Below are 19,408 nucleotides of genomic sequence, written 5' to 3'. Positions count from 1 at the left end.
CAAAAGTTGCAATTGATCTCTTGGTGTTCTAGGATAAGTGTACTTCTATGTCATCACGTCGGCCAGTCGTAAGAGCGAAAAGCCATGCCAAATGTATTGCCGGGAAAATCTAATCTTTCAGGCTATGCGCTCCCGTTTCGAAATTAGAAGATGGCCATTGCGTTAGGATGGCTTCCGACACCACCTGACAAAGAGTTCATATTAGCAGTGGCTCAAAACGAAACAGCGGCAATCTGGCAAGACTTACCTGGAACGTTCGACGGAGAGCTCGAAAAGAAAAAGGCGTACTGTTTGTACTTTTTACAAGTTTCGGCCAGTTGCTCAAGATCCCACATCTCTCCAATTGGCAAGCCCCAAAGTGGTAGCAGATGAGCGTGTAAGACGTGAGGAGGCTTTGGTGGCCAAGCTTCAAAACCGGGAGTATCACCGGCCACGGCGCTGAAGTAGTTGTCATGTAGAAAGTCGAGCATCTCGCTCGTCTGTTCAACACCCACAAATTCATGGGCGTAATCTTTGACATCTCCAAGTGCTTGACGGGCTGCTGAGCTCATCCCGGTGTATGCATCAAGCCAGCCGGAACGTATTATCAGTATATCGCCGTACTGGAACTGCACTCCCTGAGCGTCCGCACAAGATTTGAGTTCCTCTAAAGTGATCGGCCGAGTGGTAAATGGGTCGTATGACTTTCCCAGATGACTCCACACATCAAGGAGAACAGCACGGCCTGCCACACCATGCTCTGCCCAGGACTGCATGCCACCGCTTCTTTGGGGACTTTCGATATCCTCTTGTGTGATCTAGATTCTATTAGCATCCACACAAGCCTTTCACGGTCATCAAGTAGCCTCACTCCATTGTAAAAAATCCATTTGTCGTTGTGCTTAGTCGCGACATGGCGATAGCCGTCCCACTGCAAACAAATGTCAACATTACCCCATCGCTTCGTCAGACTGGAGGTGAGCTGGCATTACCTGAGAACCACTCTGCGTATTCATGTGGAACAGATCATCATTGCCTTGGCCACCGTTGAGCTTTTTGATCTCATGCTGGAACGGCTCTCGACCAAAGACCGGAGGGCTAGGCAGATCGGACCGAAGACTGATTGTGCTGATCAGTCCCGTGGCAACTGATGGTAATCAATCGCACACAAATTTGCTGACTCACTCCAAGTTGATTGTCTCGCCTGTGCGAATAAGCTTGGCGGCCGCAAGCTTGCGGTCTGTCGTGAGCATGTTCAAGCGACCGAGCTATGGATGCAAATGTTACATTAGAGTCGCCTGTGCTTGACAAGGTGTTTTCAACGAACCTCATCATCCTTTCCCCACAACCATGCCGCTCCAGCAGGAGCATTGGGCAAACTGGGTAGCTCCGAGCGCTTGGGAAGAGCAGCTTGTGACGGGTCTAGTGGTGATGCCATGGCTTCGCAATTGTATCTTCACGATGGAGGCACCGACCCGTATTCACAAATGCTCTTCAACTGCAGACCAAGTCGCAGATAGGAGGATGAGTGTTCCAGCAGGACGAAAGGTGAATGGCTAGCCCTGCGCCGGGCAAACGGGCCGAATCGGAAAAGGCCTGCCTCGGGACGAATGCTGGCTATAGTTTGCTCGAGGGTTGCGAAACAGGCAAGTCGATATCTTGACTCAACTCATTCAACAAGATGGATGTGTTGATGTAGGCGGGGCTCAGCTGATCAAGAGCTGTGACGCCCAGAAGGCGCATTGTGGTCTGGATTTCGTCGTCCAGTACTAAAATTTTGATTAGCGCGGTACGACTGCTTGATGTCCTCACCATAACTTACTCCGGATAGCACGATCAACGCCTGCAGTCCCGTATCCACTGAGAGAGTACATGAACGTACGCCCCAGGCCAACGGCTTTTGCTCCCAGGCACAACGCTTTGATAACATCCGAGCCACGTGTGACGCCCCCGTCGAGGTATACGTCTATTTTGCTTAGGATGCTCGGACAGAACTTGCGAATCTCCAGTAATGTCTTGATCGAGCTCGGAGCATAGTCGAGCTGTCTGCCACCGTGGTTGCTCAAGTAGATGGCATCGACGCCGGCTTCGGCCGCTAGCATGGCATCCTCGACTGTCTGAACTCCCTTCAGCACGAGAGGTCCTGTATTGCCCCATGTCTCGCGGATCCACTTCAGGTCTTCCCATTCGAGAGTGCTTGAGTGAGCACCCCTGAGAACTGGCGGATTGGATCCCACTGCCGTAGTTGCCGGATCTGCAGGTTCAATGCCCGCGTCATAATCGAGCTGTGCCTTGAGACGATCGTCTTCTTCGCGCTTGCCTATCACAGCCGAATCAATTGTCACCACCAGCGCCTTGCAGCGAAGCCTTCGAGCTTCTTGGATGAGCTTTTTGGCACCAGACTTGTCGATGGGCACGTACAACTGAAACAGAAGCGCGCCTCGTTTGTTGGTCTCCGTGGCCATGCATTTGGCGATTTCGACGTGAGGAACAGAGCTGTAGGTGCTACAACAATATGGAATGTTCCATTTCACAGCGCCTCGTCCTAGACACAGTTCTCCATCCTCGTGTCCAAGCTTGGCCAAAGCGGCTGGTGCAATGAAGACGGGAAGCGCACTTTCATGGCCCATAATCGGAGCGCGTGTGCTGATCCTGTCCACGCGACGAAGAGCTCGTGGCCGAAAATGTATCTTAGTCCAGTCCTTGCGATTTGTTGCATCGGACTGTAACGAATCGGCTGCAGAGCTATAGTATATCCATGCTTTCTGTGACAAGAACTTCTTCGCTGTGGTTCTGAAGTCTCCCAAATTCTGGAGAGTCGTCAAGGGAGGGAGACCATTTGTTTCCTTAGATGGTGAACTTGGGGCATTCGCTGCATCCTGGCTATCCTCGGAAACATCGTAATTTCCCAGATGCTTCTCTTTGGGCAGTGTATCGATGGTCGCGGGAGGATGGATCAATTCGTACTCTTCAGTGGCGTCTTTCCCTCCGTAGCGAAGAATACTGCTCGCACCGCCAGGGTGGAAGTCCAAGAAGTCGGTGAGATCATAGACCTTCCCTTGAATTATGACCCAGCAAGAGCTGCGCGAGTTGTGCTTCTCCACTTCGCTTTTGGTGAGTCCCATGCCTGCGACAGATTCTGTAGTACGCCAGGCGGCTTCACGCGTCTGTGATGGCTTGCTTCCTGGTCCACGAGATCACCGGGTCCGCAATGGGTCAATGCTGACAAAGGTTGCGGCAAAAGGAGCCGCTCCCGGAATGATATTGCCGCCCACGAGCATGTACAATCGACTTACCGGCTGACCCTAGAATGTTGTCATAAGATAGACTGTGATGCCATGGTAGCATGGTACAGACGAATTGTGCTTATTGGTGCACAGAAAATGGGTACTTGCCGAGAAGAGGTGTAAGCAGAGTCGTGGAAACCTCCGCGGTAACATATCTCGACTGCGTCTGCCGTGAGAACTAGGGGCAGCTACTGCAACCGAGACCAGTCTTGACGCGTTCGGTACTCTTGTCTCGCATCAAGTTAGTCACTTGCAGAGGCTGGTAGTGAAATTGTACAGTTCTGTGCAAGTTGTTCATCAAACGCGCAGTTTTGGTGCCATGATTTGCATGGGCCACTCGATGCCTAAGGCCGCAACGAAGAATGAACGTTTCCTTTCTCTGCGCTCCGAATTCGCAACTACCTCCAAAAGTCGTGTTACACTTTATCACGCCCAGAGACGTGATTAGCACTCACAGTCTTAAAGGAAAACTTTCTATCGCAGCCGAAATGACACCTAGATCGATGGATCGTGGAACTTAGCAGGGTTCTCCTCTGAGCCATTCTGGCATCGGAACAGAATGCCCTGGACATACGAATCGTCATTGAAGTCTGGCATTCAGGAGCGCTATAATTTTGATCGTGGAGGAGACTCAGCCGCAGCCCTCAATTCTTTCCTTAAAATCTTTCCTGACATGCTCTTGGGAATCTCAGGCAAGAAGACCACTCCACCACGAAGCTGTTTGTATGGAGCCAGATTGCTTTTGACGAAATCTCGGACCTCCTTCTCAGTAACCGTGGAAGCACCTACAGCATGCACCACGTACGCTCTTGGCACCTCGGTCTGCTGGTCCGCGTCCCAGACCCCGATGACGGCCGCATCTGCGATTTTCGGATGTGAGATCAAGAGTGCCTCGAGTTCTGCAGGCGCTATCTGCATGGCCTTGTACTTGATCAACTCTTTCTTGCGGTCCACGATATACACACGGTTGTTGATGATAGTGGCGATATCTCCAGTTCGGTAGAAGCCGTCAAGAAAAGCGTCTTTGTTGATATCCGGACGATTGTGGTACCCCTGGGATAGAATTGGTCCTGCAAGCAGAAGCTCCCCAGGCTCATTTGGCGGCACGTCTTGATCCTGTTCGTCCACAAGACGTGCCGTCGTATTCGGACAAAGGTCGCCGACACTCCACGTCTCATCCACAATATGGTAGTCCTGGGAGCATACCGAGCCGCTCGTCTCTGTCGTGCCGTAGGTCTGTGTCATGAGCGCCTCTCCCCTACCGAGCTTCTGCCGCACTTGCTGAGCAGTTGCATAGCCTAGCGGGGCAGAACCTGTAGTGGCCACTCTCAGGCCGTCGAAATGGTCTGTGACTTCAGCGGACTTGGCAATACGTAGCCACACTGGAGGCACCGTGAACTGGAAACCAGGCCTGAAACGTCGATGATATTCTATGAAGGCATTGAATTCGTACTTCGGCATCCAGTAAGTTGTGCCGCCCATGTAGAATGGGTTTGTAGAATATATGTCGATGCCTGCAATCCCCATGGGTAGATGGGCGATGGTATCAAAGCGGAATGTGGGATCCCGCTTCATGAACTTACTGCACAGAGTGATTAGCAATGGTATTAAACAAATGCTTGCTGACAAAACAACTGACCGAGCTACATGCATCGTCACGACCAAATTCGCCACCAGACCTTGGTGAGCGATGCGCACGCCTTTTGGCAATCCTGTGGTGCCAGATGAGTACAACAGGGCTATTGTCTGCGACGCGAGTCTCTTTGCATCTTCTATCCGGGGCCAGTTCAGCTCCTGGCCTTTGCACGCTGCCAGCACATCGCGGCTGTTGTCAGCTTGCAACAATCTGAAGCGACCAGGACGATCATTGTCCAGCACAAGTATACGCTGCGCGGCGATACCGGATAGCTTTGCTGCAGCTATCGTGACTTTGAGACAATCTGCTGAGCAAACTAACACGCTTGCACCACCGTCGTCGATCTGACGGGCAATCTCGGGTGCTGTGAAAGAGGTGCTCGCCGAACTGAAGATTCCACCTGCTGCCAGCACAGCGTAGAAGAGATTGGGCAGGAATATGCTTCCATTGCAGATCGAAAGCACGACGTCCTTGCCTGGCGCATGTCTCCCAACATCAAACTGCTCTCGTAGAGCGAAGGCAACACGTTTCACCAGGTTGCGGGCATCGGACTTGGTAACAAAGTTGTGTGGGTTGGCAGCCTCAACATGTATCTTTGTGTCTTCTTTTGCGAGACATATGGGAGATTCTGTTACGACTAGAGTCAGACATATTGTCACCATGTCAAGAGCTACCTCTTGATTGACTTACCGAACAGGAGCGTAAGCAGATCCAGCTGCGGAATCTCAAGATCCTTCTCCCGAGAGCGATAGTATACTGGAGCCATTTTTGTTGAAGACCATCCACGCTTCAAGCATGGCTGGCTCTGATGTCTCTGATCACTTGACGCGTCGCCATGTGATTGGAGCTGCAGCGGGGCACAACCGCCACGGAAAACGCACCTTGGCAGCATTTTCCAGACGTTGTGATCTCGGCAGCCGACTTCCGTTTCGTACATCCACCACACAACCTCTTGCCAAGACGATTCTAAACTGGTCAGCAGGAAGGCTTTGGACAAGTGAACACATAGTCATAGTCAGTGCTGTTCAGCAGCCTATTGTGTTGCATGGGAGCTCACTAATCTCATCTCTCACATAAGAACGCGATTAATGTACAAGACAGCGGTCTCGAATTCCCTGATGCTCTGCGGCCTATCTCCATACAATCTTCGATAAAAAATCATCAAGTATCGGGCAGATTAGTTACAGCATCAGGCACTGGGATGGGTGCAAAGCTTGGCACGTCCCACTCTTCCTGTCGGTCCTCATCGTCCACTGTACCTAGAAACCAAGTAAGATCTTGGCCGCTGAGATCGCGAGCAGAGTAGCCGTTTCCTAGCCAATTCCACATATTCGATGACCGGTACTCAATATCGTAATCCTGGAACCGACATTTCTGCATGAGCATCATGTATTGGTTTCGTGTCCCAGGATGTAGCATAATCCGACCCTCGATTCTGTTGCCCTTGAACCAGCTTCGGCAAGGCGCATTCCAGACGGTCCTGTCGTTGAATAGATCGGCGTGCTCGGCATATTGATCGATTACGGTCTGTTTCGGAGTTACGCTCTTGACGTCCTCGAGTTGGATGTGCTCGATCATCTGTAGGATGTATTTGATGAACACGTCGATCATTGGCATAGCACTTCCTTGCCCGAGTGGTCCATATGGGCCGTAGACTGTCATATAGTTTGGCATTTGTGGTGCTGCCACACCAAGATAGCCGACTGGCTTTTCTCGGTATAAGTCCTGCAAGTTCACTCCATTCGCAATGATCGGGAAACGAGGAACCCAAGAGGTGTCAAAGCCGGTCTGTCTCAGTCAGCATGGCCTACAGCTACTTCTGAAATTCATTCGGCAGACTCACTGCGCAGATTATGACGTCCACTTCGTGCTCTGATCCGTCTGGAGACAAAAATCCCTTGGCTGTGATGCGTTCCAGTCCGCCTCCAGTGAAGGTGGTCACATTCGGTTGAATCAAAGCTTCGATATATCCTGTACCAGGACTAGAAGATATGTGAGCAAGCCGCAACGTAAGTTGGCAGGAGGAGCTGTTTTCAGACTTACGTCGGACGTTTGCATCCAACTGGAAACTGCTTCGGAATTAGAGCTTCTGCTAGACTCTGGTCACCGACCAATTTCTTTTCCATCTGTTTTCGAGCGTACTTATTCTGTCAGCTCCTAAGGTATTTTCAGGGGCTGTAATTCAACTCACGTCTCCGGCTCCCCGAGACTCCGGGCTGTTTCGATGAAACCCTGCAAATCTTGAGACCATCTCCGTTTCCACATTCTTACGATACTTGAGGTATTGTTCTTTATCATTTCGCATCACGGCTTTCTGTTCCTCTGTGTCTGATAAGGGTTGTTAGTAAGACATTATCGAAAGTGTCGGGCCCACGCTCACACTTGAAGTTGCCCCCGTCCTTGCCAGCCCATTTTTGTGCGAATCCGGGAGTCATCCACGTAGGCGAACGGATCCAAGTGTACAGGTGATCCACGTAAGGCTGAATCTCAGCAACGATTTGGATTCCGCTCGACCCGTTGCCGACAACGGCGACTCGCTTCTTCTCAAGGGTGAGATTCTCGGGATAGTTGGCTGTATGAGCAATGACACCCTTGAAGTCTTCAAGTCCGTCAATATTTGGCATGTGCCAGGCACTATAAGTGAAATCAGCAGGGTCCTAACGTTTGACCCGTGGCAGACTTACTTCAAGAATCCCATAGCATTGACGAACACTTCAGCTTCATCGACGAACTGCTTACCAGTAGCAAGGTCTGTAATCGCAATTCTCCAGCGTCCATCGGTATCTTGCCATTCAGCATGATCGACACGATGTCGAAGCTTAATGAAATGTGCGAGGTTGAAATTTTTCACCGTATTCTTGAAGTACTGTTGAATCTCTGCTCCACCAGAATAATAATGTGTCCATACTTCGGGGTTCCAAATGTATTGATAGATGACACTGGGAATGTCACATGCCACTCCTCTGTCAAATTTGCGTCAGGAAGTTATCTTTGCGTTCAAAGATTGGTGAACTTACGGGTAACGATTTTCTAGCCAAGTCCCGCCGATATCCTCATTTTTCTCATAGATGACCAGATCCACATTTTGTGCATCGTCCTGGATGTACTTCGCAAGACAGATCCCAGAGGCACCGGCACCAGCACAAATCACCCTTATGGGCCGATGTTGGCCTGAGCAGTCTTCTTTAATCGTGTACCCGCGATCATTAGTAGTCTTCCAGCCGTATGACTTGGGTTTTTGGTCCCAGGGAACTTCCGTGCCATTGGTGTCTGCCATTTTCTTCCCCAATAACGAAGTGATGCTGTATGTTAATAGTGGTATAGGACATGGGTGCGGAGACGCGGCCCGTGCTGCAGTAAAGCGAAGATCTGGAGGTGGCATGTTTTCCGCAGCATTTGCCGCAGCTGTCACGATGTCATCGTCATTGCTCCCGAACAATTGGTTCGCTGTGTGCTGTCCAACAACTGCAAAGTACCGGCGGTACGATCATTAGCCCATAGCAATGCTGGCCAAAAGAAAATGAGACAAGATCGAGCTGACATAACTCCTATCGAATAGTAATGATGCACTGGTTTGAGATGACCGACAGCCACTTGACTACTGCATAACGATCATTGTTTTAGTAATTTTCAATGCTAAATTATCTAAATGTGAAGCTGTTCGAATATCACATTTTGATGTGGATTGTCTTTGGTTGCAGGTACTCCTTCAGGCCTGCAGCACCCGATTCTCGTCCATAACCAGATTGCTTGACTACATATTCGTTAGCAAATGCTCTCTGATACGTGGAACATCTTCACTTACATCCGCCGAAAGGCGTTGCTGTGCTAGTCGTAAAAGCGCTGTTGATACCAACGGTCCCGGCCTCGATCTGTCCGGCAACACGGAGGGCGCGTGCGGCGTCGGTAGTGAAGATTGTGGATCCCAAACCATAGCTTGTGTTGTTGGCCAGGGCAATGCCCTCTTCCTCGGTCTTGAATGTCTTCAATGCTATGACGGGCCCGAAAATTTCGTCGGTGAACACTTTCGCATTGACGTCGGGGTTGAGAATCACTGTTGGTTCCACATAGGATCCCTTCTTGCCTTTGCGGATACCTCCTGTCAGATACTCCACTCCGTTCGCTCGAGCGTCGTCCAGCATTCCCATGACTCGATCGAATTGTGCTTGGTCAGCCAAGGGTCCGAAGGCTGTCTCGGACTTCGAAGGGTCACCCATCGATTCGCCCGCCTTTTCAAAGGCGCTCTTAATAGCTTCAATGAACTTGGGAGCGATGTTCTCCTGTACCAGGACGCGTGTGGCGGCAAAGCACACTTGGCCGCTGTTCATAAGGAAGTTCACAGAGTTCTGCTGCACGGCGTTCTCTAGGTCTGCATCATCGAATACGAGGGCCGGTGACTTTCCACCAAGTTCGAGAGACACTTTCTTGAAGTTTGACTTCGCTGCAGCAACGGCTACAGCACGACCAGCGGGCGCTGAACCAGTGAAAGCAATCTTTGAGACGTCCATATGGGAAGCCAGCATTGCTCCCACGGCACCACCACCGGAAACGATGTTGACTACTCCTGCAGGTATGCCTGCTTTGGTGAGGAGTTCGCCGTATCTTGCAAGGGCAAGAGGAGACTTCTCCGAGGCCTTAATCACAAAGGTGTTGCCCGTAGCTAAGGCAGGTGCCATCTTCCATGCTGCGAGGATATGTGTGCCGTTCCATGCATTGATACCAGCGCAGACGCCGAGGGGCTCGTATTGTACGATCTTGTAGGTGCCGTCCTCGTCTGGTGGGAAGCTCTCGCCGGCTACTTTGCCACAAAAGCCCGCATAGTACCTCCAGTACTCCACGGCTCCTTGCACGAAGGCTTTTGCGAGTGTCATAGGCTGTCCCATGCAGATGGACTCCAGCCTGCCTAGCTCCTCACTCTCTGCTTCAAGGATGTCTGCGAACTTGAGCATCATGTTGCGTCGTGTCGTCGAGGCAGTCATTCTCCATTTGGGAAATGCTTTCTTAGCAGCTGCAACCGCGTTGTCAACATCCTGTTGAGTGGCCACCTGGATCTGATCCGTGACCAGATCATCGTTGTCGGGGTTGCGAACGCTGAGCCTCTCAGGCGATGAGGCGTCGACGTACTGCCCGTCAATGAAAAGTCGTGTTTCGTAAGACATATTCAATCACTTGTGACTTGTTAATTCAATTTGTTCTGTTGATGCAAGCTTGTCAAGGCAGCTTGAGACCTTTGATAGTTACAAGGTGGGGTCGGAAACAAGAGCCGATACAAAGATGCACCTGTTCGGCGCGCTGTACACTTCACTCCGCCAACGTAATTCTAGCAGTTTGATCTTCGAGGTTATCATAGTTAACACTGCTTGAGCTTCCTGATCTTGAGAGAACCACCTTACCATACACAATGTCGTCTCCATCGTCAAATCCATCGTTCGTAGCTCGGTTGAAGTCACTACCGGCTTCGTCGCCCGCTTTGGGTACGGTCTTGACATTGGCATCGCCCATGATTGCGCAAGTCACGGCAACTTCGGGGACAGACTTCGTTATGATCGATGCCGAGCACGCACCTTTGACATTCGACATAGTCACGCAGATGGTCCATGGCTTTATGTCAGTGGCGACCACATCCGTGAAGCATGCCTTGATCCGCATACCATCCCACGATCTTGCATGGATCAAATGGGCCCTAGACAGTGGCTGCTCTGGTATCGTTATTCCCATGGTCAATTCAGCTACCGAGATGGAGGCCATTCTTGATCGTTCACTATATCCGCCCCGTGGCAGGCGAAGCTTTGGACCCCTCTACGCCCCTTTCGCTGCAGGAGGCAACGCCGCATCGTCATATGCTGGGCCTGGGGAATACTTCCAGAGGGCACGACGCGGTGAAATAGCTATCATTCCTATGATTGAATCAAAGCAAGGACTGGAGAATTGTGACGAAATCCTAAAACTGGACGGTGTTGATGGCGTTTTCATTGGCCCTGCAGATCTCAGACTGTCGATCGGTCTGGAGCCAGCAATTGATGGGGAGGAGCCTGAGTTCTTGGCCGCTTTGGGAAAAATCACCAAAGCTGCAAAGAAATACGGCAAGGTTGTCGGTTGTATGGGAATAGGAGAAGAGGCATCGTACAAGCGAGGCTCTGAGGGCATGGACTTTTTGCTGTCAACGTTCGATTACGGAGCAATACTTGGTGGATATAATGCTGATCTAACCAAGGCAAGATCTGGCCTGGAGAGAGCTCGAAAGACCTCTGTACCGCGGTCAGAGCTTTGAGATCAAGCTGGAGGGCCTAAGTCGTGGCATGTGTCTTGTAGCAAATTATTTGCGGTAGAGAGACCAGGATCTACAGTAGGCAGAATAAATTTACGGGCGTGTTCTATAGGTCGTTGTTCTTGAGATGATACTCATGTGCTCGATCTCTTGGAACACTCTACATGCCACTATTTTGCCACTGGGACGGCGGTGTGAAGACCTGCATGGCCTGAGGGACAACTCTCATGCAATGTGACGAAGCTCACTGGTCAAGTGATGAGTTCCACGGCGGGTAATGCGAAAGATACGTATCCATGTTCAGGACGCCTTTGATGCCATACCGCAGACTGAAGGGCTGCGTGAGTGTTCTCGGAAAATTTATCCGACGGACTCCGGGCTGTGACATTTCACTCAAAGCACCCGTCGATCCGAGGGGTAACAAGATTGCGTCACACGTAACTCCAGAAGATACGTTGAATGTAGGCTTTAATCGAACTTTCTTCTATCCATACTTACAAACAATACTGTAACAACCCATATTCCACCATCATGCCTTCTCGTACATCAGACGCACAGCTCTCGTTCACGCCGGTGCATGATACATTTGCAGCCGAAGTCGAGGGAATGAAATGGGAACTCCCCGTTCCAGAATCTATTCTTGACGAGATTAAAGCCGGGGCAGATAAATATGGCGTGTTAATCTTTCGCGAGGCCAATCTGAACAATGACGAGCATATCCGCTTCTCGAAACAGCTTGGCGACCTCATGGACGTCAAAGCTCATATCAAGGCTGGCAGAGTGATGCGGTTCCCTGAGACACCAGAGATCTTTGACGTCTCGAACTTGGACGACAAAGGAGAAATTGTGACTGATGCAGATCCGGCTCGCCGGGAAGGCAACAAGGGCAATTTCATCTGGCATGCCGACATGGCATATGATCCGCAGCGAGCCAAATACTCAATGCTGCGTGCTGTGGAGCTTCCACCACCGGGAACTGGCGGTGAAACAAAATACATCGATTCGCGCACTGCGTATGCCGACTTGCCCCAGGAAACAAAAGATGAGATTGAGCCGATGATCACGAACAACTCCCTTTTTCACAATCGCAAACTCGCAAGCCCTGAATTTTTTAAGAATCTCGAACCGTTGGATCACCCGATGGCGCGTTACAGATTGGTATATCCACACGAAGGCGACGGGCGAAAGAATTTGTATTTGACTACATATGCGCATCACCTGGATGGAAAGACTCAGGAAGAAAGTCAACCTATTTTCGATAAGCTTTGGGACCATCTGACGCAGGAAAAATACATTGTAAGTCTTACATGTGCCCTCCATCAATGTATCATAGTGTCTCGCTGACGGTCCTCCTCTAGCACACGGTACACTGGAAGAACAATGGTGACCTTGTTCTTTGGGACAACACTGGTGTGCTTCATAAAGCCACCGCTACCGGCTCTTACACGACTCAGTATCGTCGGGATATGCGCAGGACCACAACCAAGGACAGCGGGAAGTATGGTTGGGGCGAGAACGAGGTCGGCGCAACATGGAGAACCGGAATCCCACAGAAGTGATGAGCCTAGCACTGGACTGACATTGGTCACTTCGCTGTTACTTAGTATGACCTTAATGGATAGGCTCTTGTCTTCATTCAAGTACTAGCTCATGTAGAACAGACCTCTATGACGTCGCGTGTCGAAGGTTTCGGATCCTATTCTAGAGCTTTGGCATCGAAAATGCTGAGCTCAGGGATCAGTATTTGCATTCCTATCAGTCTCGAGACCAAGAGCTAGCCAGTCCATCAGATTCCCTTCGGCATCCATGGTCAGCTCGTCAGCAAACATGTTCCCTAGCATCGGGTCGTTGTCAAAGGTACACGTAGAAGCTTCGAGTCTTGGGGTATGTCCACGGAACGTATTGGGCCCCATGGCTGATGTTAAATGATCGTTCCCGGATACCGCATTCCCGTTGCGCACGAAGCGGATATTGTCTGCCAACAAGTCATCGTACATACCAGAGAGAATCGTTCCCTGAACAGTCTTCGACAAAGTCCAACACATTCTTGTGGCGACTGGGTAATGTACTCGAGCTGAGTGAAGTATGTTGCGCAAGGATTCTAGCCATGAACGAGGAGAACCTTCGACGCCTTGTGATTGCGAATTGTGGTTGTGTAGAACGTGTGACACCAGCACTGCTGATGCGACGTACATATTGTCGAGCATGACGGTGACGATGTTTTCCACGCCGTAGGTGTCGTGATATGTGGATACCAGTCGAGCGATCGCGATAGCGTTACCTAGCATCTCCTGGCAAGGTTGATGCATGTTAGAGCTCTCGCGCTGGTCACCGGCCCTGACCGAGGCCTGAGAATCTCTTCTGATAGACTCGCTGGCTTTCTTCAATAACCCTCTAGACACAATTTGTGCCCCGTGAAACTGAATGTTGAGAGCGTACGCAGACGGCGAGAGATCAAATGCACGATCCAGATCAGTCGCCGTCAACTCCTCTGGTAGACTGTCAAAACGCTGCTTGAGGCGTCTGTCTAGTGCTCTGAGCCTGTCGAGAGTGGTGGGTTCCAGATTTGAGGTAGTCAACAATAGCTCGGTAGCTTCAGAAACATCCGTGCAAAGGCCCACCCAGTGTTCTACAGTGGGGGTTCCTTTCCATCCTCCTGTGACTAAGCGTTGGTGAGCGACTGCGACCATAGCGGTGGGAATTGCACTGGGGCGGCCCATGTACATGCTCCACAATTTGTCATAGACATGAGCAGCAAGGAGAAGATCGTGTCTTTCGAATGCCTCGGATGTCGATATTTTACCCTCAGCTACGAGCGCGTCACAGCTCGCAGTCAGGCCCAGATCGAAGACTAGACGGCACGCAATTCCACTATAGATGTAACCTAGGCGGTTCCGACCTCTGGTGGCTTCAAAATCACTGAGGAGAAGAAATCCCTGTAGCGAGGCAATGTTGGGATTGCTCATCTCCTCAAGAATCTCTTCTTTTGCGCGATCTGCATACTGAGCGCCCGACTTTCGTAGCTCGTGTGAAGTAGACATACGTGATGCGCAAGCCAGGACGGCGTTTTCCAGAAACTTGGAGTAGCGTTGTACCCTCACCCCTAGCACGCGTCCCGCTTCAAATGAAGCTTGGTTAACGACCGAAGTGGATAGGAGCTGCGCGCGGAAGAATATTTGAAGCAGGAATTCTTTCCGAGGCGCGGCATCAAGTTTCAAATTGCTTCCACGGGCTGTGTTCCTAGGCTCAGGCTCCTCCAAGGGATACAACTCATGGTCTTTGAGATACCGCTGAGAAGTTGGACCATAGAATCTTGATTGACCGGGCAGAAGCATGTCCAGATGCTCGTCCTGTTCGCTCGCAGGTGTCAATTGGGTGGCGGGCATATCAAAGGGCTCCAGAGGCCGGGACTGCGGACGAGCTTGCTGCTCCTGAGACACAACAGTGGCTACATTCGCTGGCGAGGTAGATGTCTGAGCTCGTTGAGATACCGGAGATGCTAAGGCAGCGACACTGGAAACTCGTGGTCGTACGAGGATGTTGGACTCATTTTCCATGACTACCTCATCCGGATAGAATGACGGGATTTCGCCATCATCCGTCACTTGGTACGACTGGTCGTTACCATCCAGCGCATCGATGGGAGATAATGCACGAGCTTGAGCGTTGCCTGAGGATGTTGTATTGGCAGGAAAAGCATGATCGGTCTCCTCCGGCTCATCTTCCGGCCGCTGTGCTTGCTGGGCGAGGGCAGATTCTAGACGGCGAATCCGAGCCTGCAAAGCGTCAAAGTGGGCCCGAGATCCGTGTCTGCACAACCTCGTGTCAGTATTTACCAACAGCCAGATAATCTGATGTCTTGGTGAATGGTATCTGGCGCAAGACTTACTTCCTGCCGTCGCCCGTTTCGCTGACCGTGCAGGACACCTGGAGAGATGTACATGATTCGCATGCCCGGCCCGGCGCAAGACCATTGCACTACACCACTCAATGTCAGTCCGTTGTTCTCAGCTTGTGGCCGGCTGTCGGGCATCTGTGTTCACCTTGATTTTACGCTGTCGACATCGAACACAGGCTTGAGAAGCCCGGGGGTTACCTCTTCTCCCGGTGCTACGATTATTTCGAGCATCTGCCATGACGGCGACAAAGCTGCCACGATATTGCCCCGGTCATGAGTGAAGTGCAACCATGTCCTCTGCAACGTGGGCTGCGACTTGACCACTCAGTGAGTTCTCATGTCGCCGCTGACAAGGGTTTAGCCGACCCTTCCCCGCATTTGCTTGGGGAGTCTGGGGACTAGTCTGAACGGTGCCACCCTTTTCTCACTTCATCTGTCTTACGGGGTCCAAGATCCTATCGTCCTGTGAACGAGAATCATCATGGAACTTGCAGTTTCAGAGCCGGCACTGCACAGAAGAACCAAGACTATACTTCCAGCAAGATTGAATGCTCATGAGCCCCACTGTGATGAGCATCACCGACTGCCCATCCTCCTGATCGGCGCAAAGCGGCGCAAACTACTTCCAGCGATCGACAAGCTGCAGAAGATTTAGACCCTGCTTAAATCCGGCGGACGAAAACTTTCGAGCACGAGGCTTCAAGAGACGTCCCTGATGTGCGATAGCACAGAAGAATCCGACGCACAGGACATACCTCCGAAGCTCATCACCCGGAGTCGTCGATCCGTCGTGACGCCAAGGCAGTGGGATCAGCAGCGATATCCCCGACATGCCACATTGATCATAGCTTGGAAGCGGAGCACTTATTACCGCCCTATCGAGCGCTTGCAAATCTGCCATGTTGCGCAGAGTCGCTCGCACCAAAAGGCATAAAAGCAAGACCGGCAAGCCATCACAACGTAAATAGGTCAAGATCAGCACTTTATGAGTGGTAAGCACCGCGACTTCCCCGCTTGGCTGCAGAATCCCAATATCTTGGACAAACTACCCAAGCCACGCACGTCTAGCAGTGTGACCGTAGGCCTCGGAAAACGCACCCGCCATATCAAACGCGAGTCCGGTATACGCGTGGTCAATAGTCTGTAGGTGTACCTCAGGGCTATATAAATCGTGATCGTCGCCTCCTGTTTGTAGCTCAGTCGAAGTTGTGAATCTTGCAAAAGTTCAACAGAATAATACCACCAACGCTTCAACAACATCAACATGTACTCCATTTTCTCCTTGGCCTCACTGGCACTCCTCGCCTCTACGGCCTCCGCCGTGTGTCCAGCTGATACGCGGATCCAAACTTCGAACCAGGTCGCCATTGGTAAGAAGAGTTCCGTTCAATGCATCGGAATGGCGTGCTGACATCTTGCGTGTTCAGCCTACAACGCTCAAGGCCTTGGTAACTCAGCACGAGAGTTCGAGAAGGTCCCGTGGGGTTCTCCAAACCGCGCAGGCACATGTCTCACAACCATGTGAGTACAGCCTATATAGGACGACTAAGAACAGCATCTGACGCTATTTTCAGCATCCCTAATGGGCTTGGCTGTGCTATCCCGGTTGCAACCACGGGCGCTGGTACCTACCAATTTGCTGGTAAGAACAATGTCTCGTCAATTCCCTACTAGATTCTTGCTGACCATTCGTAGTCGAGACCCGACAAGTCTTCAATCAATTGAACGTCACCGAAATCGTCCGTATGTCAACCCGCTATCTCACCAATTGACTCCTTCACATTTCTAACTTTATCCCAGCATTCAGCAACGGAACCACCTTGCTCAGTGTCGAAATCAGAATCGGTGCCCGCGAGTTCGTGCCTGTAAGTCTACAACACCCGCTGACCTTGGCCAATCCGTTGAACAATGCTAACTTCGGATTACAGATTCCTGTCACCTTCCACGGATACGTCTACATGGACTACAACGACGACTGCCGCATCTACTCTGCCCGAGCTTATGCCGACGTTCCAACCTCTGTCCTCGGACAGCTTGTTGCCATCGGTGCTCCAGGCGGTGGCCTCGGCCCTGTCTGCCAGCAGCTCCCTATCGGAGGTCAGAAGCGTGACGCAACCTTGTTCTCGGCATAGGTCAAGATCGCCCCAAGGCTGACAGACTGTGTGTTTCTTTCTGATGGTTAACGACTTGATCACTGTTGCATCGTCGACTTAGCAGCCCGATGCTGGCTGACTGCGGAGGAATAATGCACCAGTGTGCACAGTTTGCTATGTAGCAGAACTTTGCCTCCAAAGTTGAACGAAAGCCATGAACGTTCCTACCTTTCAGTTACAATGCAATTTCCTTCACTTTCGCATGCCCACCTCATCCTGCAGTGATGCGCTCGTTGCTGCTCCAACCTTGAGGAGCAGAGAGAAAGTCGCAAAGCCGGGATACAGTCACCAGTGTGCTGCAGTCGCAATAATCAATCTTTGATGCTCTAATGCCTTCGCAGTACACTTTTGATATGACCTTCTACACCTGCAACGTCCAGGCTCAGATGGCCTAATCTTGCGTTCATCGATGCAGACTATGATTGACGGAAAATGGTGCCGCATATGCTCTTTCAAATCGCAAGTGGTCTTCCAGAAGATCCCTTCTCACTCCATTCTTACAGATCGGCAGAGGCTCTTTCGTGTCAGGACTGCGCCGTACAAGGACGCTGTCCCTTCTCGCAGACGCTCCGACCGCAGCACGTTGCCAGCGATCGGACATGTCGTCCGCAAAGAAAAGACTCGATCAAGTGAGCGATCACCTGAATGAAGGAAGTGCGCAACGTGCAAATGAGCCACCAGGAGTACTGTGTGAGGTTAAAGAACATGAACCAGGTCACAATGTCGCAACACTTATCCTAGGAGATCCGAACAAGCTGAATCTGATGAGCAGTCGACTATTCCACGAACTGACTCAACACTGCCGGACCTTGAGCAAAGATGAAAAGCTGCGTGCCGTGATTCTCACAGGGAACCCTGGAAGCAAGAAGCCCGCATTCGTTGGCGGAGCCGAACTGTCAGAAGTGAGCAGCTTGTCTACAGCGGAAGAGGCGGGAGCATATGTGACAAGGACAATGGATGCTTGTGCAGCAGTCAGTGCCCTGCCGGTTCCTGTCATTGCTCGGGTACACGGACTAGCAATCGGTGCAGGCGTGCAGCTGATGGCTTCGTGCGATCTGAGAGTCGCGTCCAAGACGAGCAGGTTCGCAATGCCTGAGGCGAAAGTTGGTCTGCCGAGTGCGATACAGACGGCTTTGCTTCCAGGTCTGATTGGATGGGGCAACACAAGGCGACTCCTGTATCTCGCTGAGGTGCTCTCTGCGGAAAAGGCTCGAGAATGGGGACTTGTGGAGGAGGTAGTCCAAGACGAGGCTGAATTGGACAGCGTGGTCGACGAATGGGTAAAGAAAATCATCGATATGCCGCCAGACAATATGCGGCGACAGAAAAAGTTAGTGACTTTGTGGCAGCAGTCTACAGTCCAGGAAGGTATTCTCGCAGGCGTTGATGCGATGAGGGAAACATTTGTGGACGGAGGAAAGGAGACTCAAGCTCATATGAGGAAATTCCTTCACAAATCAGAGAAGTGAAGCATGGCGCATGCGGTCAAATCATGACACCAAGGCCAATATCTCTGGCGCATGATGGCCTCTGCGCGTGTTCTCCATTCAGGGGCGAGTTTCACGAACCACTGCCTGCGGCCCGCTTTCTAGAGGCTACAGACTGGGAGGAAATGCTGGACGCACAGGCTTATCACGCGTTGACCTCGCGTGCGGCCCAGGGTTATTTTCAAGAGCTTGAGTACCCTTTACCGATACGCAAGTCTTTCCGAAGACATTGTGCAAATACTGGCAGGTCTTGGAAACGCCGTTCCAGTGGGTGAGCTCATAAGCCGTTGAATGGAGGGTCCGGCCGGCCATCGAGCTGCTGTAGGGCTCTTCACAATGATCTGGAGGATTTCTTGAATATGACAGCTTTGACATTGAGTACATATGATCAGACGTTGCTCATGAGATTGTACAAGAGCAACATCGCCAACAGCAGTTGCTGACTAATCAAGCTTGGTCAATTTTGGGACTCTCATGATCGAAGCTTTCGTTCATTTCCTCCAATGCGCTTCCCCCAAATCTTGTCAACGTCTACACACGCGACAACCATGCCGACATCCACTTTCTTCACAGTCTTAGAAAGACCACTGCATAACACTGAACATGAAATGCTCTGCACACATATCTATGATGTGCAAAGGCAACCGAGCCGTTCGTAACCCAGAGGTCGCTCTTTTCCGTCGCATTTCCGGACCAGTAA

At 51.2% G+C, this 19,408-nt stretch overlaps 10 protein-coding genes across 12 annotated transcripts; 4 read left to right on the top strand and 6 right to left on the bottom strand.

The window, feature by feature from the left end:
- Positions 1-143: 143 nt before the first annotated feature.
- CKM354_001097700 (uncharacterized protein) lies at positions 144-1,417 on the bottom strand (the record flags this gene model as incomplete). The annotated part of the gene is made up of 6 exons (XM_044806452.1): positions 144-184; positions 248-797; positions 851-910; positions 972-1,098; positions 1,165-1,247; positions 1,307-1,417. The coding sequence occupies 6 exons, from the start codon at positions 1,415-1,417 to the stop codon at positions 144-146; spliced, it is 972 nt and encodes a 323-aa protein (XP_044662387.1).
- A 179-nt stretch (positions 1,418-1,596) lies between these two features.
- Positions 1,597-3,104, bottom strand: CKM354_001097600 (uncharacterized protein; the record flags this gene model as incomplete). Its single annotated transcript, XM_044806451.1, has 2 exons — positions 1,597-1,748; positions 1,802-3,104. 2 exons carry the CDS (start codon positions 3,102-3,104, stop codon positions 1,597-1,599), a joined length of 1,455 nt encoding a protein of 484 aa, XP_044662386.1.
- A 768-nt stretch (positions 3,105-3,872) lies between these two features.
- Positions 3,873-5,668, bottom strand: CKM354_001097500 (uncharacterized protein; the record flags this gene model as incomplete). Of its 2 annotated transcripts, none has more annotated exons than XM_044806449.1 (3): positions 3,873-4,848; positions 4,906-5,539; positions 5,593-5,668. In XM_044806449.1, 3 exons carry the CDS (start codon positions 5,666-5,668, stop codon positions 3,873-3,875), a joined length of 1,686 nt encoding a protein of 561 aa, XP_044662384.1. The 2 variants fall into 2 exon arrangements, with proteins under 2 accessions (XP_044662384.1, XP_044662385.1); XM_044806450.1 differs by having other exon boundaries at positions 4,906-5,530.
- Positions 5,669-6,063: 395 nt separating this feature from the next.
- Positions 6,064-8,179, bottom strand: CKM354_001097400 (uncharacterized protein; the record flags this gene model as incomplete). The annotated part of the gene is made up of 7 exons (XM_044806448.1): positions 6,064-6,690; positions 6,746-6,884; positions 6,946-7,043; positions 7,094-7,230; positions 7,283-7,536; positions 7,587-7,865; positions 7,920-8,179. 7 exons carry the CDS (start codon positions 8,177-8,179, stop codon positions 6,064-6,066), a joined length of 1,794 nt encoding a protein of 597 aa, XP_044662383.1.
- A 391-nt stretch (positions 8,180-8,570) lies between these two features.
- Positions 8,571-10,061, bottom strand: CKM354_001097300 (uncharacterized protein; the record flags this gene model as incomplete). The annotated part of the gene is made up of 2 exons (XM_044806447.1): positions 8,571-8,656; positions 8,708-10,061. 2 exons carry the CDS (start codon positions 10,059-10,061, stop codon positions 8,571-8,573), a joined length of 1,440 nt encoding a protein of 479 aa, XP_044662382.1.
- Positions 10,062-10,402: 341 nt separating this feature from the next.
- On the top strand, positions 10,403-11,173 carry CKM354_001097200 (uncharacterized protein; the record flags this gene model as incomplete). The annotated part of the gene is made up of 1 exon (XM_044806446.1): positions 10,403-11,173. One exon carries the CDS (start codon positions 10,403-10,405, stop codon positions 11,171-11,173), a length of 771 nt encoding a protein of 256 aa, XP_044662381.1.
- A 528-nt stretch (positions 11,174-11,701) lies between these two features.
- CKM354_001097100 (uncharacterized protein) lies at positions 11,702-12,729 on the top strand (the record flags this gene model as incomplete). The annotated part of the gene is made up of 2 exons (XM_044806445.1): positions 11,702-12,466; positions 12,529-12,729. The coding sequence occupies 2 exons, from the start codon at positions 11,702-11,704 to the stop codon at positions 12,727-12,729; spliced, it is 966 nt and encodes a 321-aa protein (XP_044662380.1).
- A 171-nt stretch (positions 12,730-12,900) lies between these two features.
- Positions 12,901-15,299, bottom strand: CKM354_001097000 (uncharacterized protein; the record flags this gene model as incomplete). Of its 2 annotated transcripts, XM_044806443.1 has the most annotated exons (4): positions 12,901-13,461; positions 13,513-14,980; positions 15,060-15,148; positions 15,225-15,299. In XM_044806443.1, the coding sequence occupies 4 exons, from the start codon at positions 15,297-15,299 to the stop codon at positions 12,901-12,903; spliced, it is 2,193 nt and encodes a 730-aa protein (XP_044662378.1). The 2 variants fall into 2 exon arrangements, with proteins under 2 accessions (XP_044662378.1, XP_044662379.1); XM_044806444.1 differs by having other exon boundaries at positions 12,901-14,980.
- A 1,033-nt stretch (positions 15,300-16,332) lies between these two features.
- CKM354_001096900 (uncharacterized protein) lies at positions 16,333-17,200 on the top strand (the record flags this gene model as incomplete). The annotated part of the gene is made up of 6 exons (XM_044806442.1): positions 16,333-16,438; positions 16,496-16,589; positions 16,643-16,710; positions 16,764-16,811; positions 16,869-16,933; positions 16,997-17,200. 6 exons carry the CDS (start codon positions 16,333-16,335, stop codon positions 17,198-17,200), a joined length of 585 nt encoding a protein of 194 aa, XP_044662377.1.
- A 620-nt stretch (positions 17,201-17,820) lies between these two features.
- CKM354_001096800 (uncharacterized protein) lies at positions 17,821-18,690 on the top strand (the record flags this gene model as incomplete). Its single annotated transcript, XM_044806441.1, has 1 exon — positions 17,821-18,690. The coding sequence occupies one exon, from the start codon at positions 17,821-17,823 to the stop codon at positions 18,688-18,690; it is 870 nt and encodes a 289-aa protein (XP_044662376.1).
- Positions 18,691-19,408: the final 718 nt, after the last annotated feature.

The sequence above is a fragment of the Cercospora kikuchii genome, assembly GCF_019650295.1.
Source record: "Cercospora kikuchii DNA, contig_00007, whole genome shotgun sequence".
In the NCBI taxonomy this organism is placed as follows: domain Eukaryota; kingdom Fungi; phylum Ascomycota; class Dothideomycetes; order Mycosphaerellales; family Mycosphaerellaceae; genus Cercospora; species Cercospora kikuchii.
This window is presented reverse-complemented; position numbering and strand designations above follow the sequence as displayed.